The sequence below is a fragment of the Scardinius erythrophthalmus genome (assembly GCF_964197995.2).
Source record: "Scardinius erythrophthalmus genome assembly, chromosome: 13".
NCBI lineage: Eukaryota > Metazoa > Chordata > Actinopteri > Cypriniformes > Leuciscidae > Scardinius > Scardinius erythrophthalmus.
The window spans coordinates 25,805,827-25,819,450 of NC_138233.1; the positions used below are offsets into that span (position 1 = coordinate 25,805,827).

The 13,624-nt window shown below is 37.5% G+C and overlaps 1 protein-coding gene across 9 annotated transcripts in view; it reads right to left on the minus strand.

Moving 5' to 3' along the window:
• Positions 1-881: 881 nt before the first annotated feature.
• enox2 (ecto-NOX disulfide-thiol exchanger 2) overlaps positions 882-13,624 on the minus strand; it is a 250,392-nt gene continuing 237,649 nt past the window's right edge. For 8 of the 9 annotated variants that reach the window (XM_081382659.1, XM_081382656.1, XM_081382657.1 and 5 more), the window contains 4 exons: positions 11,787-11,843; positions 10,091-10,196; positions 5,032-5,117; positions 882-1,517 (listed from right to left, as the gene is read on the minus strand). In XM_081382659.1, coding sequence (XP_081238785.1) covers positions 1,386-1,517; positions 5,032-5,117; positions 10,091-10,196; positions 11,787-11,843 — 381 coding nt within the window. In that variant the 3' untranslated portion in view covers positions 882-1,385. Of the gene's footprint in view, positions 1,518-5,031; positions 5,118-10,090; positions 10,197-10,247; positions 10,385-11,786; positions 11,844-13,624 lie in introns of those variants that run through there. The other variant, XM_081382663.1, reaches the window with a different exon arrangement.

Consider the following 13,624-nt stretch of genomic DNA (forward strand, 5'->3'; position numbering starts at 1 on the left):
CATTGTACAAAAAACAGAATGTTGAAATATTTAAGTGACAGAAGCCTCTTTGTAAAAATGCTTTACATGTTCAGTTCACTTAGATTTCAGTCTGAAGTGTCTATATTAAAAATTCATGGCAAAAAGAAATAATGAATTAAGGGTTGTTCGACGTCAGGGGGAAACACAATCATTAGTCATTATTAATTCATGTTTGAGAGGCCAAATGTATGACAAGCGTTTGAAAATAATTTTTCATACTTGTGGCCCAAGGAAATGGAAAAAGGGCAGTGGGAACCAATCATGTGTAATAAAGCTTTAGTTTCCCTCAGCAATACGCGAAAGAAAAAAACACGAAAAAAAAAAAAAACAATCACCTTACAAATTGCACAACAGAAGAGCATTAGTGACGCTTGACTGTGCCGCTGGAAGAACGCAACTCACACCGTTTACTCCTGACTAACAGACAAACACACACATTTGCACATATACGTGCAGCGCTCCGATTGTTAATGAGAGTTCACAAGCTCCGTGCAAAAACAGAAACACTGCTCGACACCTTCACAACTGCTCAGTCTGGTTACCAGTCAACTGCAAGGGATTATTAAAAAACTCCATATATAAATATAAAAAAGAATCATATGAAAGAAAACGAACAATTAGAGATGTGAAAACACCGCAGACCGACACAGAAGAGCTTAAGACTACTGTGGTCACCGGCGTAAGCAGGAAAAGCCCGACGGTTTGGAAGGACGTGTGTGGCATAAGTGAGAGGAAATGTGCATCTTGGCGTATCTTCGCCCCACCATTCCTCTTTTAATTAGCAGAGGTGCTGAAAGTTGAACTTTTGAAGATTTTAGAAGCACTGGCCTAGATTGTTAAACTAATAAATTAGTCTGGTTGCAGATTTTTGTTGAGTTTTTTTATTTAAAAATAGCAAGTTATTCAAACATTTACAGGATATGTGAACAAAAGATTCTATGCAGCTTCTGCAGCCTATACAGAAGAGAAAAGAAATATATTCATGTTATTTATAAGGTTGTTCTTTTTTACAAATCAGAGGCGAAACGAGAAAAAGAAAATGTATGTTGACAGTTCAAGTCCTCGGTTCAGCAAACCCTGATTTTTACCCGATGAGTTTTCCGTCGCGGCGGCGGCCCAGAGTCACGTCGTGTAGCTCAAGCGCATGGTGCGCGTACACACACTCTTACATGTGCTCGTGTGTACACATACTAAAACATACTACACACACACCAAAGTCTTGAGGATCTCTAGGCCTCCAAGTGTTTTTCCACATTTACACCCATGGGGCTGGGCGGATGGACACGGAGAGCTGGCAGGTGATTGGTTGTAACCCCTCCGGTCCATCGGCCGTTTCGTTTCTAGCGGGAAGCTGACCCGTGTCTCTACGCCGTCTTAATGCCCTCAAACCCACAGAACTTCCAGCGTTTCTCCAAACTAGCCCCGACACCCGTCAACTCCTGCTTGAACGTGCAGGGCAGCCGACCCAAAAGAGTCTCCACTTCTGTGGTACTGATCTGAAACAACAAGAACATCAATGATTAGGCCTCTCCTGAAAATTGTTCTCATTTAAGAGGAATATTTAATTGGTGTTTATTTGTAAAGCGCACAACGCAACACATTCACAACGCGGATTTATAGAAAATGCATGTTTCAATGATACAATGTTATTTTGCCCACATGAGTAGGGGCTCTAGAATTAGATAAATACATTTCATTTAATGACTTTGCCACAGATGTCTGTATCAAGGAAAAAAACAACGGTGGTGAGGTGAGGTGAACCTCTTGCAACAAAAATGTATGTTATATGACAATAATGTACAGCTCTAATATAGTTCAGTTAAAGAGATGAAATGATGCTATCTTTCAATGCATTAAGGAACGTGTTTTTCCATTCCACTACGCTATCCATTGTTTTTTTATGTAAACGCGCTAGAAAGACCAATGCGTTCGTGTCTTTTGCAGCGTTTCGCACGTCAAGCCATTTTAAAAGTCAAGTTTTAAAAGATGCATCTCTAGACCTTGTACTTTTTTGTTCCATTGACCTACATCTGCCGTTTCTAACCTAAAATAAATAAAGCTTGTGATTGCAATGATTGCAATACAATGTAAGAATAATATAATGGCAGCCTTGTCATGTCAAGTACATCCATTGTTGGCATATTCTGGGTAAAATGCAAGTTAAGCTTAATCAACAGCTTTTGTGGCATAATGATGATCAACTCAAAAGATTAAATTAGACTCGTCACTATTTAAATAAAAAAAAAGCACAAATCTAGGTCAGAGTGGTGCACTTACAATGGAAGTGAATGGGCCATTTCCAATCTGTAAACATTTCAAAAGCAAACAAACGCAGTTCGTTTTCTGTAGGGGTGTGAAAATTGAAATAAATTACAGTTTTCATTCAAGAACGTTGTGCAAGTTTACTGCAGCAATGGTGCCGCGAACTTCACATACTTTTGAGAATCCAGCTTTTAGTTGATCCTGATAAGTGTTCACTGTCAAGTCACCTTCATTTACATAGCGCTTTTAACAATATAGACTGTTTCAAAGCAGCTTTACAGCGATAATAGGAAATTAAAGTAACAGAGATTGTTTTGGCTTTACAGCAGCTTTATTGTCCAGCTTAAGTTAGTTTTGATTGATTGATTCACTTCCGTTGCAAAGATCATTAGTTATTAACTTATTGTCACAGATATAAACAACGCCTGTCTTCCATGAAGGGGTTTAGCGCCACGACGACTTTGTTTTCAGGATCCTGTAGAATTCAACCAAACAGACGACGACTTCTAAACTCCTGAAGTGTTTCCAATTTTGTCTGCCTTATGCATCAGACGTTCAGCCAACGGTCCGTGGGAGTGACGTTTGAGGCTGAGACCAGCTTGAGCTTAACTTCAAATAGTCCTTTAATACTTTACAAATTATGTTATACTGTATTGGCTTTACAAACTGAATGACAAATTAATGATTCATTTCAGAGTATTTTTGGTTTGAACTCCACAATTTATTTTATTTTAATTTTATTTTTCAGTACAGTGTCCTTGTTACACGTTACATGTAGTTAAAGTAGTAATAACTATAAATTATGCATAATTACATGCAAACCAAACCCTAATCCTGTTGTAAGTGCATTTAGTTGTAAATGCATAATTGCACTGTAACAGACACCTTAAAATAAAGTGTAACCCACAAGTGTGTAAAACCTGATGTTCATTTTCTCCAGTGTGATTTAAGAATCATTCTAATATCATCTTGACCTTTATTGAGAGTAAGGAGATTTGGCCAACTGTACAAAGAGCCAAATGATCAATGTTACAAATGTACTTGCTGGATCATTGACCTAGAAATAGTGCAGAATCTTAAATATTTTATTTAACGTTTGTCTGCCAGATTTTGATGTGGTCTCAGATTTTTGGACCCCACTGTATATAAGCGCAACATGAATCTCAGAAGTCACATGCGACGAGAATTGTGTTCTTCACAGGATCGCGAAACCCACTTGCTCCGGCTTATCGAGTGCCAAGCAGGGCGACGTGAATGGCGGTTTATCAATTAAACCCTCCCACTGGAGTGCATTGTTTTTAGTGAAAACAAGCGGGAGTGTTGTTGAAGATATGAAGGCATGAAGGCATGTGTGCGCTGCGGAGAGAGAGAGCGTGGGCACTGACAGCCGGGGGGCTTCAACTCAAAACTGAAAAGATATAGAGCCTCATTTTCACCCTCCATCTGTAAGTGTAAATTAGTCACTGTGTGACAGCAAAAGAAGAGCGACAGTGAGAGAGAGAGAGATAAAGCCAGAGAGATGAAGGGAAATAAAGGGTAATCAACACTGCGCTATAGAAAGATGAGCGTTTTATTTCGGCATTAAACATTTTGGCAGGAAAAGCTTGAGGACTGTATTTGAGAGCCGGAAGATGAAAACACAGACACACACACACAGAGGAAATATGTGTGTGTGGTCCCGCTGTGTGTGTGAGAGCTGTGCTTACACTCTGAGCACTTTCTGTCCGCTCAAGGGCTGTTTACTCAGCAGAACATTAGAATGGTAAGCAGACCGCCATACATGCTTTCAGTCTGTGTGTGTGTGTGTGTGTGTGCAGGTGCTGTAAATACATTCAGTCAGAGTGAGTAGCCTGTGTGTGTTTTTCAAGGTTATAATCGTTTTACAGATTAAAGTTTTAAAGATTAAAGTGCATGGTGAATGGAGTTATTGTCTCGTAAAAGAAAGAACAGATTCTGACCTGCCTGAAACGAGTTGTTAATAATTCCAGTCTCACGTCCTGTTACATACCAACATAACAATGTAACAAAGTTGCATAATGCCAGCCTATGGTCTTCATTGTCTGCCCACGAACAACGTCTACTCTGACCCTCAAACACTGTAGTTGTAGTTGAGGCCTGGAAGAGTTTAGTTTGTGTTGTCGCCATGTTGAAAAGGTGCTGTTTTCAGCGCTGCAAATCCACATGCATGCACTTCCAAAGGATGAGGACTAGCGCTGGAATTGATATGAAAAACCAACACCATCGTTACTGTTCGTATCACTGTATCAAGCGCTGAGAATGATCCGGAGCAGAAATTCAGATATGGAAATGGGCATTTGTTTCCGACACATGCAGTAAGTGGAAGACCAACAGACTGGGTCATCTGACCAATCAGAGCAGATTGGGCTCTCGGAAAAGAACTCGAATCTTCGAAGAACTGTTTGTTCATCTTCTTCAGACTCTTTGAGAAATAAGGGGATGCTGCAATGTATATTATGAGAAACTTAAAGTATCTTGGATGCATGTAAACCTATTGCAGGACAACATTAAGAACCTTTAAAAATAGCATTAATAGGGGCACTTTAAACTTTTCTGCTTAAGTGTAGTATCGGGAATCATAGTAAGATTGAATGGCTAATGATAAGTTGAGTAATGATGGCTAACATCTGAAGATAAATAACAACTAAAATTATAATTAACCAAACTGAAAATGAATAGTGAAATTTTCTGAACCGTAAATCGTGGTGCGTGCGTGTGTGTGTTTCATACCTTAGTGTCCAGCCGCTGCAAATAGGAGCAGATATATTCAATGCTGGCTCCAAAAGGATGGACGTGAAGAAACGTTGCGATGATTCCTGTGGAAGCAAAGCCAAAGATGAATCACTGATCTATCTATACAGTATAAACCTAATATCTGTTCCAAAACCTTTTTTAGAAGCTGCCAGCTTTAAAGCCATATTTTTTACAAAGCACTATGAATAAAGGCCAATATCACCGAGACCAGTCCTGCCACTGATGTCTCTATTAAATGGATTTATATATATATATTTCTGGGGATGAAATGAATTATTACAGTGGCAGTGAGAGCTCAACGTGCTGCAACTGAAAAAAACACATGCAAATAGAAAAAAAAAAAAACACCAGCAAATTAAGAAAACATCTTCATCAGTATGATGTGCTGCAAATACTCAACACAGAAACATGCTGAAAATACACTGGGACCGCTTATTGTTCAATGTCTACTCGTCAGGGGTGTTGTCGATGAGTTTTTCGTTTATTTTAACATCCAGATCGTATGTGGGTTATGAGTATTTGCAGCACATGTTGTCAAACTGATGAAGATGTTTTCTTAAAGTGCTGTGTTAAGCTCTCTCGCCACCATACATTATTAGGCTTAACAAATATTATAACAACTTTTCATTTCAAGTGAACTTATACTAATCTTCAAATAAACCCATTATAATAAATGTCACATTTAGCTGTGCCTTTATAGTGTGTTGTATATAGTAATATAGTGATGTTACTGTCTCTGTCAATATCAGAAGCTGTCAGTTCATTTTGCACATTAATTTTCACAATAACTAAGAAAATTAATTTATTAGTTACAACATTTTAAATATTTTAACGCGCTAAACAGAAAGTATTAATCACAGAAATAGACATCTACTTTTGACAGCCCTAATTTATCACATTTAGTGCAAATTTATCAGATATTTATTTGTAAATAATTTGAAAAGATATAAATGTTTTAATAATAAATATACATAAATGAAGTGTACTTGTTAATATATTTTTTTAATTATATACGTATTCTTCATTAAATAACAAAAATTAGCAGCAAAAACTGTTAAATCCATTTCAAAACGGATTATTTTACATAAACATTACATTTATTGATATTTCCTCAAACCTTGGATTAATTTATTGTAGTAGCACAGCATTTTGGCATTGCTTGCTCCGCATAGGATACAATGCTCCCTCAGATCTTGGCCCAAATGAGGCATCTAAGAAGACTGAATAATTATTTAAAAAAGAGTATGCCTTTGAGGCCTTAAAATGATATCTAAATAGGCAGCTCACTTGGTTTTGGAACAGAGCATCAGCAATTGATATTTCCAAGCGCTGATTTGCAAGTGATTCCAAGTACTTGAGGTGTTTCCCCTGAAGTGGATATCCTCATCGGCTAACTCTGCCTCTTGAACTTTCCAAAATGATTACGAGTGTTTAATTGCAGTTTTGATGAGTTTTGGCGTAATCAAGGTTGTTCTTCGGCCTGCTGAGTGCTTCATTCACACACTCAAACATATGGAATAACAATAACAGCTGCTATTAGCACTTCTGGCTTCAATGTGATAGAGAATAACTTGCTTATTCTGAATGCATTTTAATCAGGGAAGCAAAGCAGAGAAGCGCACAGGTGCCGCAAAGTCAATATTCCATTAGTCTTGATGGACTGTGGACATAGTTTATATATTATACATGGTTTCATTGCAGTGTGTTTGGATTACTATACCTTTCCATTTACACACATTGATCCAAAGCCAAACATTGTAAGGTGAAAGAAAATGGACCTTTCATAACGTAATGCAATGTTTCACTAATTAATGCATAGAGACAATGCTGTATGTGTGCTTAAACAGACACCCTGAGCTGGCAGCTGTGCCCGGTACTTCATCCAAAAATTACAATTCTGCCATTTTTTACTCAACCTCATGTCATTCCAAACCCATGTGATTTGCTTTCTTCCAAGGAACACAAAATGAGAAGATTAGCAGTGATGACAAAAATCATCATAGAAATAGTCGCTGAAAATGGCATCTTATGCAGCTCTCAACTCTCATTTGCATATATACAATGTGTTGCGTGAATATGCTTTGCACCAGGAATGACGTCAGAGGTGCCAAAAGGAATTGGTTGCAGTGTAGCTACAGCGAAGAGGAAGATCTTCAGCAGAAATTGGCTTGAATTTCAGTCAGTTCCTCAGACAAAACTTTTACACGGCTTTAGAATAAGGGCAAAATAGCGCAAGAATCAAATTTACAGAGCCCTGCACTGAAAAAATAGATATTGTGTTCACAAATTAAGAATTCCCACCCACAAATTAATTATTTGATAATTTCGTTTCATCCATTCATCCATCCATTTCGTTTCATCCATTTCCTTGTATAACTAAAGAAAGTCAAATGGGCTTGGAACAGTAGTAATTAGATTTACATGTGTTTTTTTCAGGACACACCAGCTATCAGAGGAGGGGAGAGTAGACTGATGTTGCCAATTAAACGGGGATTATTAGGAGGCTGTGATGGATAGAGGTCAATAGGGGAAAACTGCCCTGAACAGAACAGTCACAGAACTCTTACCCAGAAATGCCTGGGCGTTTTAACCCTGTAAAGCCTGACATATGAAATAATACTCAGAAAAATCTAAATGAAAAGAGATGAGTATCATATTTGATACATCAGGCTTTTATGGAACATATAGTATGATATAGGAGAATATGCATCTCAGACTTTATTCAGAGCTCAGTTTTATTCACAGGCCCAAACTGAGCAAAAATGTGCAAATCTGGTACATATTTATATAGCCAAAAGATGAAGATGAAATCATGATAGATTTGAATGAAAATCAATGAGACTAATATGTCTTATTAAGAAGATATTTAAATGCTTAGTTTTATGATCAAAGCTCTGTAGTTCTTATTCTGGGGGAAGAACATATAATGCAATGCAATTAAACGCAAATAAACGTTCCTCAAAAGCAGCAAGCCTGATGTATCAATTTGATACATTTTAACATGATTTTTCTAAAAATGATCAAGTGCACCTAAGCTGCTTCAGTCTAATAAGTGTTCGGGCCCTATCATACGAATCATGCGCAATACAGCGCCAGGTGTTTTTGCTAGTTTCAGCCCGGCGCAGTTATCATTTTCACGTCCTGCGCCACGTTGTTTAAATAGCAAATGCAATTGCGCCCATCTGTGCACCCATGGGTGTGCTGGTCTGAAAACGAGGTGTGTTCTGGCACATTGTTGCGCTTTTGAGGCAACAGAAATAGACTGCGCCATTGACCAACTAAACCCTGGTCTAAAGTCAATGGCGCAATATTTGTTTTGTTATTTAATCAGCGCGTTAGTAATGTGCGCCTATAGGCGGGTCCACAACGCGCGTACACTCTGCTTATTAAACACACAGTGACGCACAGCAGCAAACAAAGATGGCAAAAAATTGAAATAAAAGGATTACAATGTAAAAGATTATTATTTTGTACATAAAGATATGGTGGAATCCGTAGATGCTTGTGCACTTTTACCTCGTGCACAAGCAGTTCCGTTTGCGCTCTGGAGACTTTCCGCTAGCAAATTCCGCTATCTAAATAGCGAATCCGCCATGGCGCGAGCGCAACTGGCTTTTAAAGGGAATGGGAGATGAGACTCTGATTGGTTTATTGCACACTACACCCAAAACGCACTCATTACTCATTAAGAGAATAGAGACAACCCTTTTAGACCATTTTTCCCGTTGTTAAACTAGCAAAAGTGGATTCGGACACGCCCTAACTGCACTTTAGACCATGCGCTTATATCGTTAAAATAGGGCCCTGCATGTTAAATTCTCACTACTCCTAATGTGTGTGCACTAACTTAGATGGGTGAAATGCAGAGGACAATTCAGAGTATGGGATACCATTCTTGGCCTTCACGACACATCATCATTTAACTTAAACATGCCGTTGGTGACGACAGCATGAAATAAAGCCATCAATAATTTAGATCAGATTCCAATTGGATGCACAAATAATCGAATTTAATCGGATGCACAGGAATGCAGTGAGTAAACGTGGATGAACGGGACAAGCAGCCACTGTATGAACAGGTCATATGGTGTGGCTTCCAAAACACACGTGATTTGCTACAAGTAAGCACTATCACAATGCACATTTTATTATGTCTGAATTCAGGCATGGTCTATTCTCCCTTAGTCCTGACAGGAGCTCCTCCTCAAGCACTGCATGAGCTAAAGCGGATCTGATGGAATGAAAGAGGCTGAAGGAGAGCTCATGGACAGCTAAAATACTCCACTAGGAGTTACGGAAGCTGCTTCCTTCATCAGAGAGCAATTTACTGGACAGCAGCACAATCAGCACTCTTTCCGGTCACTGGACTGGCAAATAAGCCAAATAAAATACAGATAAAAACCTAGACAACTATGCCAAACATGTGCAGGCAAGACAATTACACATGCAGATAATGCTGGTGGTTCAATCTGGATTGTATCTTCCTCTTATGTTATGGCAATCATTTCTCAGAAATTTTTTTTTTTGGCATAAACAACTGTACATGTGATAAGCATAAGTGGAGTAATTGACTCTAGGTTTTTGAATTAAAAAAAAATCAGAGGTGTAACCACCCCTCCACTTTGAGGCCACATTAGCAACTCAGGATGCGCATTCATGTTTAATAATTCAACAGTCCAGAATCAATTATTTCTTCCTTTCTGGCTGTTTCTCAAAATATAGTGAGCTGTCTACCTAGACAGAGCTTTTGGCCATCAATTTTGGCACATTCCACAGTCTCTCTCTCTCACACACATTCACACACTCTTTCTGGCTGTGCTGTGGATGACATGTTAAAGTTCCTCATTAAAAAGCATCCGAGGTGACTCATTTGAGGCTCATTTGGTCAGGCAATTAACACCTGCACCCTAGTAGAGATAGCTGTGGATGATGGAAATAATGAGAAATGTAAAAAAAAAAAATTGTCTTATGTCTGATTAGATAAAGTGTGAAAAACAGCTTTATGTTGATGGTTGTGCCGTCTCTTGACACTCACCCACGAGCAGAGCCTCTCTCTCAGACTTGACTGGGCTGGGCGGCCCCTTCTCCGGCAGGCTCTCCTTCTCCTGACTGCAGGACACCACAGCCGACGCAGACGCCTCCTATGGCAGGAAACAACAGCAAAAAAGAAAGTTGTTTTCTTCTCACACACAGGCTCTCTGGCCCTCCCCTCATTACCCCGGCCCTCTGACGGGGCTGCAATCTCTTCGCCCAGTTGTGTCAGAGTGATTTATCCTGCGACAAATAAAGTTCTCCTGCGCTCGATTGGCCTGTAATGATCTGTCATGTTCTGCAAGGGGTTGGAGGAGGGGAAATGGGACAACAGAAGAGGGTGTAGGGTAAGAGGAAAATATAGAGGGAAAGAACAACAGAGTGGAAGGAACAAAAAGAATAGGTGGCAAAAAATTTTTTTTTTCAGCAAGTTATGGTTAAGTAAAAGGAGTTTAACCCTCTTTCGTCAACATCAGGAAGTCAACCTAAATATTAAATTAGTTTTATTATTTTCAAATTAATTTTCTATAGGGTTTGTAAGTTTTTGCAACCCTGTCAACAGCATTTAGGACATGTATTATCACAAGTTTATTTGTTAACATTAAACGTTAAATAAACAAATAAAACACAAAAAAAAAGTATAAAAATAACATTTATAATAAAAATATAATTTAAAAGTAAATACAATACCGTTCAAAAGTTTGCGGACAGTGAAAAAAAAAATGAATAGCAAGAATATATTAAATCAATGAAAAGTGACAGTAAAGACATTTATAATGTTAGAATGAAAAAATGTATATTTGTTTTAAATAAATGCAGTTCTTTTGAACTTTCTATATAATAATAATAATAATCTATATTTTTTACAAAAATATTAAGCAGCACATCTGTTTTCAACATTTGATAATAATAATAATAATAATAATAATAATAAATGTTCCTTGCGCAGCAAATCATCATATTATAATGATTTCTGAAGGATCATGAGACTGGAGTAATGATGCTGAAAATTCAGCTTTGCATCACAGGAATAAATTACATTTTAAAACATGAAAATAGAAAACAATTCATAAAAATTGCAATAATATTTCACAATATTACTGTTTTTACTGTATTTTTTTGGTCAGAATAAATGCATCCTTGGTGATCATAAGAGATTTTTTTGTAAGAACATTAAAAAAAACATTTGAACGGTAGAGTATATTATATTGATACTTTGCAGTCACGTGATATCTGGCGGGCGACAAACGCGGTTAGTGCATCCAATCGCACAACAACTATCTGGCATGTCGTGTACACCTCAAAACACCAACTTTTGTATATTAAAACTGGCAACGTCCTGGAAAGATCCTTGATTAATCTACTGGTTTTTGTTGCTAGAGAATGACGTTCTTGCCCGCCAGCCAGTACAACTGACGTCACGTGCAAAGTATCAATACAGAAGCTGAAAAAGACTAAAGGTAGGACAAGCCAAATTCACCATTTTTATTTTTCATAGAAGGCTAATTTTTCATACCAGATAATACTTATCTAACATATCCATGTCTCACTACATAAAACATTCTTTTTTGTGCAAATTTTGCTTCTAATGTTTTTTTTTAAAGCCATGGCACACCAAAGTGTACCATACTCGTGGAATGTGCCAGTGTGAGGTGTGATGTGGAAAGTGTCAGAGATGGAGAACAGCGTCTCCCACTTACGCTGGCGTGATTTGCACTTTCATCGCTTCCTCTGTCCTCCTGCTTGTCCGTCTCCAGCTAGTCAATTAAAAGAATGAGAGAGCTGTCAGCGAGTAATATGTCATAGGCTCACACTCACACACACTGTTCACACGGGGAAACTAAAGGACGCGGGACAGACCGCTGGGCAGGAAGTGGAATCACAGGACTGACACGGTGAGAGTTGAAGGTCAGGTTTGCAATGGATTTCTCTAAATGCCAAATAAGCAGCAAAGCTCCAAAGTATTTGTCCTGCTCAATGAAACTCTAATGAAGCACAGCTTAATCGCAGAGTGAAGGAAGCCATTTCAAGCCGCTCTGCTGAGATTAGTAACGCAACCTTATGCTTACGGAATATTTAGTGGCGTTTGCCAAGGTAAGAATCACTATTGATATTGGCCATGCAGCATGCTTATGGTTAGGGATTTGAACAAACCCCAAAATCCATATATTAAACTTTGGAATATCACCATCTGGGTCACACGGGGGGAGGGGAGGCGTGTTATTACTTTTCTAAGTGATCTGATTTTCGTCTAGCTAATGTATGATAAAAAAGGTGAACAAATCCCATGAAAGGCCTAAGCCATATCTAGATAGCAGAATATTATAGACTCTGTTCAATTTTTTCTTCTTGTGGTAGCATACAGAGCGCCCTGGGGGGCACCCGAATATAATAAAAAAATCATGAAAATATTGGCTGGCCAGCGGCAAGTTTTAGAGGGGCAAGCACAGATTACATTTTCTTCATGAAATGTAAATTGTTCGTATTATAAAGCAGAAAGCTTCAGTTCTAAAATCTGATTAGATAAATCACATTCAAAGCTGTGACTGGACATTAGTTGACTTGAAATCTATATTCATATAATTCTATATATACAGTGTATATATATATATGTATATATATATATATACATATATTTATTACATGGCTCAGCTGAATTCCAATGTAGAATGCGGTCTGTTATTTCTTGATTACAGACCCCTGCGAAGTATAACACACCGTTGCCATGAAAAACAGCGCGTTGCTATGGACGCGGAACGTACTATTTTCTTTAGCGGAAGCAATTCAATCGTTTTTAAATCAATAAACTCCTTTTTAAATAAATAATTTGTGTCAAATTATTTATTTATTTCGTAGGTAGCCATGTAATAAGCGGGATAATGTATAGTGAGCAGGCTGTTATAGTGAATAACAACCCCTTCAGACTGATTCAAGATCCCTCCGCTTCGCGTCAGGATCCCGTTCAACCGGCTCACTATACATTATCCCTTACATATATATATATATATATATATATATATATATATATATATATATATATATATATATATATATATATATATATATATATAGTCTGACCAAGAGTAGTGGCCAAAAGTAATGTCAGGAGAGGATATTTGTTTTTAATGACCCTAAAAGAAAACCATCAAAATACGAGGAAATTTTATATATTTTTTTACAAATATTTTAAATATGAGGGAAGAATAAAACACTAAACTTGGTGAAGGTATTTATCTGACAAAATCATTTGGCAAAAAATCATTTGGTTTTATTTTACTATGCAAAAAAAGTTCATAAAAAAAAATAATAATCAAAAAGCTCAGGAAAAGCATGCATTGATTACAACATAATCAGTTATGAATATTTCGTTAGCTCTTTTTTATTTTGCATGTGTTCATACATATCAAATAAGTTGACAACATGTTTTTACACTGCTTTAATTATCAAAATAAGTTAAGCAATTTCCAACTTTTTTTTATAAGTTATACAAGATTCAACTATTTTTTAAGGCAGTTGAATGTAATGTAAGTTAAAATGA